A 2,722-nucleotide genomic window follows, 5' to 3' on the forward strand; every position below is an offset into this window, starting at 1 on the left:
TAAAAAAAAAAAAAAAAAAAAAAAAAAAAAGAATTTTTTAAATAATACTAAAATAAATATTTTTTATTTTATTAATATAATATTTTTATATTTTAAATAATGTATTTGTTGTAATTTTCATAATTTTACTTTATCAATTTGTGTTTTTATTTTTGTTTTATGTATATAAATTATTAACTTTATATTGTACCTTTTAATAATTAAAAATAAAAGTATTTTAATTAAAGTTTTAAAAAATGAAGCTAAGTCATTCTGGAATCATTTTTTTTTTTTTTTTATCTTGTTTTTGTCTTTCTGATAATATTAATGAGAAAAAAGAAAAACAACATTTAAGAAATACATCGAATATTGTTACTATTGAAGTTCTTCCTTCAGATGAAGATGAAAATTTTGAGTTATATGATTATTTGCTAAATGAAATTATAAGCATTAATAACATTGATATATAAATATGTAAAAAAAAAAAAAAAAATAAAATGTAGTAACTCTAATAATTGTATTAACATTAATTACAACAATAGTATAATTATTAAAATAAATAATTAAAAAAGAAATACTATTAATAACTATAAAAAAAAAAAAAAAAAAAAGGAAAAAAATTTGTAGAAGATTAAATTGAAGTCTAATAAAATAAAAATATTACTTTTCTAATAATTTTAAATATGAAAAAAAATATTTTACTCATGTTATTAGATATATTAAACACATATAATTTAAAATTTTACAAAATACTATATTTTTATATAAGACTAAAAAAAAATTTTTTTTTTTGTTTTTGTTTTTATTTTTTTACCATTTTATATAAAGTTGTAAGAATGTGTACTAAATTTAGTTTTTTTTCTTTTTTTTTTTTTTTTTTTTTTAAATGTATATATAACACCTAATTAGATATTTTTATTAAAAATATTTGTGATTTTTCGTAAATTGATTAACTAAAATAAAACAAAGTTTAGTAAAAATTTTGATATAATACCTTTTATTTAATTTTTTTTTAATTTTTCTTCTTTAAGGCTCTCAAAAATAATTTATTTTACTTTACACTTTTTAGGTTCAATATTTGTATGCTTTTACTAAATTTTCGTTCTAATTTATTTAATTTGTCAATTCTTTATTTTTTTCTTAAACTATTAAGTTATTTATTTATTCAAATAATATTAATTTTACTTTTTTTTAATGTGTAGATTACATATTTTTTTTTAATTAAGTTTTATATATTCATTTTTCTTTTTGTTTTTTAATCTCTATTTTTATTTTATTTTATGTTTTTTTTTTTTTTTTTTTTTTTTTTTTTTAAACATACATCAACAACATTTTATTTAAAAATTTTTTTTTTTTTTTTTGAAGTTTTGATATAAATACATACCTAGATTTGTATTTTTTATGAGAATAAAAAATTAACATTTATAATTTTATTACATTATATTCTATTATATTGCTATATATTAAATTTTATTTTATTACATTTTATTTTATTATATATTTCTATTCTTCTTTAAGAAATTAGTTTTAAAAATTAAAAAAAAAAAAAAAAAAAAAGAGAAAAAGAAAAATTTTAAAAAATGATAAATTTACTTAGGTTATATTTTGTTAGAATCGTTTTTTGTATTGGTTTAGTAGTTGTTTTAAAAAACACATTTTATTATTTTTATTGGTTATTTAATTATGTAAGATATTTTTTTTTTATTTTATACTTTCAAAACTTTTCTACATTTTTTTTTTTTTAATACATTACATTATTTTGTATTTATGTAATTTCTTTTATTTTAATCGAATAAATTTATTTATTTTATTTTTTTTTTTTTTTTTCTTTTTGTAGTTAAAATCTAAAATATGTTTAAAAAATTTGAAAAATTATGGCAATACGGTTATAATTACTGGATGTACTGATGGTATTGGTAAAAGTTTAACATATTCTTTGATAAAACAGAATGTAAATTTATTATTAATTAGTAGAAATGAAAATGAATTAGTTAAAATAAAAAAAGATTTATTAGAAAAAAATCCTAACTACAAAGGAAATATTGATATCTTAACTTTTGATTATAATAAAAACAATTTTTCTTCATATAAAATAATAGAAGACAAAATAAAAAATTTAGATATTGGAATATTAATTAATAATGTTGGAATTTCTTATCCTAATCCATTAGTATAAAAAAAAAAAAAAAAATTATCAATATAAAAAGGAAATAAACACATTTATATATTTATTAAAATCTATTATTATTTTATTTTATTTTATTTAATTTTTTTTTTTTTTTTTTTTTTGTAGTATTATCATGAAATGGATACAGAACTAATAGAACAATTAGTAAATGTCAATTTATTATCTTCATATTTTATGACAAAATTAGTTTTACCTAGTAATAAAATTTTTTATAAATTAAAATTTTTTTGTTTCATTATATATATATATATTTATTCAAATTCATTAATAAAAATATATATATATATATATTTTTTTTTTTTTTTTTTTTTTTCTAATTTTAGTAATGATAAAAAAAAAAAAAGGATTAATTTTATTTACATCAAGTGGTGTCACAGCTTTGCATTCATCTCCATTATATACTATATATGGATCAGTTAAAGAAGCTATTTGTTCTTTTGCAAATTCATTAAGCGTATTATATATAAAATAATAAGAAATATTTCTAAAATAAACTTATATATCTTTTTTTTTTTTTTTTTTTTTTTTTAGGTTGAATTAAAAGAGAATAATATA

General features: G+C 13.6%; 2 protein-coding genes across 2 annotated transcripts in view; both read left to right on the forward strand.

The window, feature by feature from the left end:
- Positions 1 to 236: 236 nt before the first annotated feature.
- Positions 237 to 449, forward strand: PGAL8A_00192000 (conserved Plasmodium protein, unknown function; the record flags this gene model as incomplete). Its single annotated transcript, XM_028670601.1, has 1 exon — positions 237 to 449. The coding sequence occupies one exon, from the start codon at positions 237 to 239 to the stop codon at positions 447 to 449; it is 213 nt and encodes a 70-aa protein (XP_028527337.1).
- Positions 450 to 1,559: 1,110 nt separating this feature from the next.
- Positions 1,560 to 2,722, forward strand: part of PGAL8A_00192100 (steroid dehydrogenase, putative) — a gene marked incomplete at both ends in the record, with an annotated part of 2,459 nt that continues 1,296 nt past the window's right edge. Inside the window, 4 exons of the mRNA XM_028670602.1 lie at positions 1,560 to 1,664; positions 1,817 to 2,149; positions 2,273 to 2,363; positions 2,491 to 2,621. Of these exons, the coding sequence (XP_028527338.1) occupies positions 1,560 to 1,664; positions 1,817 to 2,149; positions 2,273 to 2,363; positions 2,491 to 2,621 (660 nt within the window). The remainder of the gene's footprint in view (positions 1,665 to 1,816; positions 2,150 to 2,272; positions 2,364 to 2,490; positions 2,622 to 2,722) is intronic.

This window comes from Plasmodium gallinaceum (assembly GCF_900005855.1).
Source record: "Plasmodium gallinaceum strain 8A genome assembly, contig: PGAL8A_v1_74, whole genome shotgun sequence".
Classification (NCBI taxonomy): Eukaryota; Apicomplexa; class Aconoidasida; order Haemosporida; family Plasmodiidae; genus Plasmodium; species Plasmodium gallinaceum.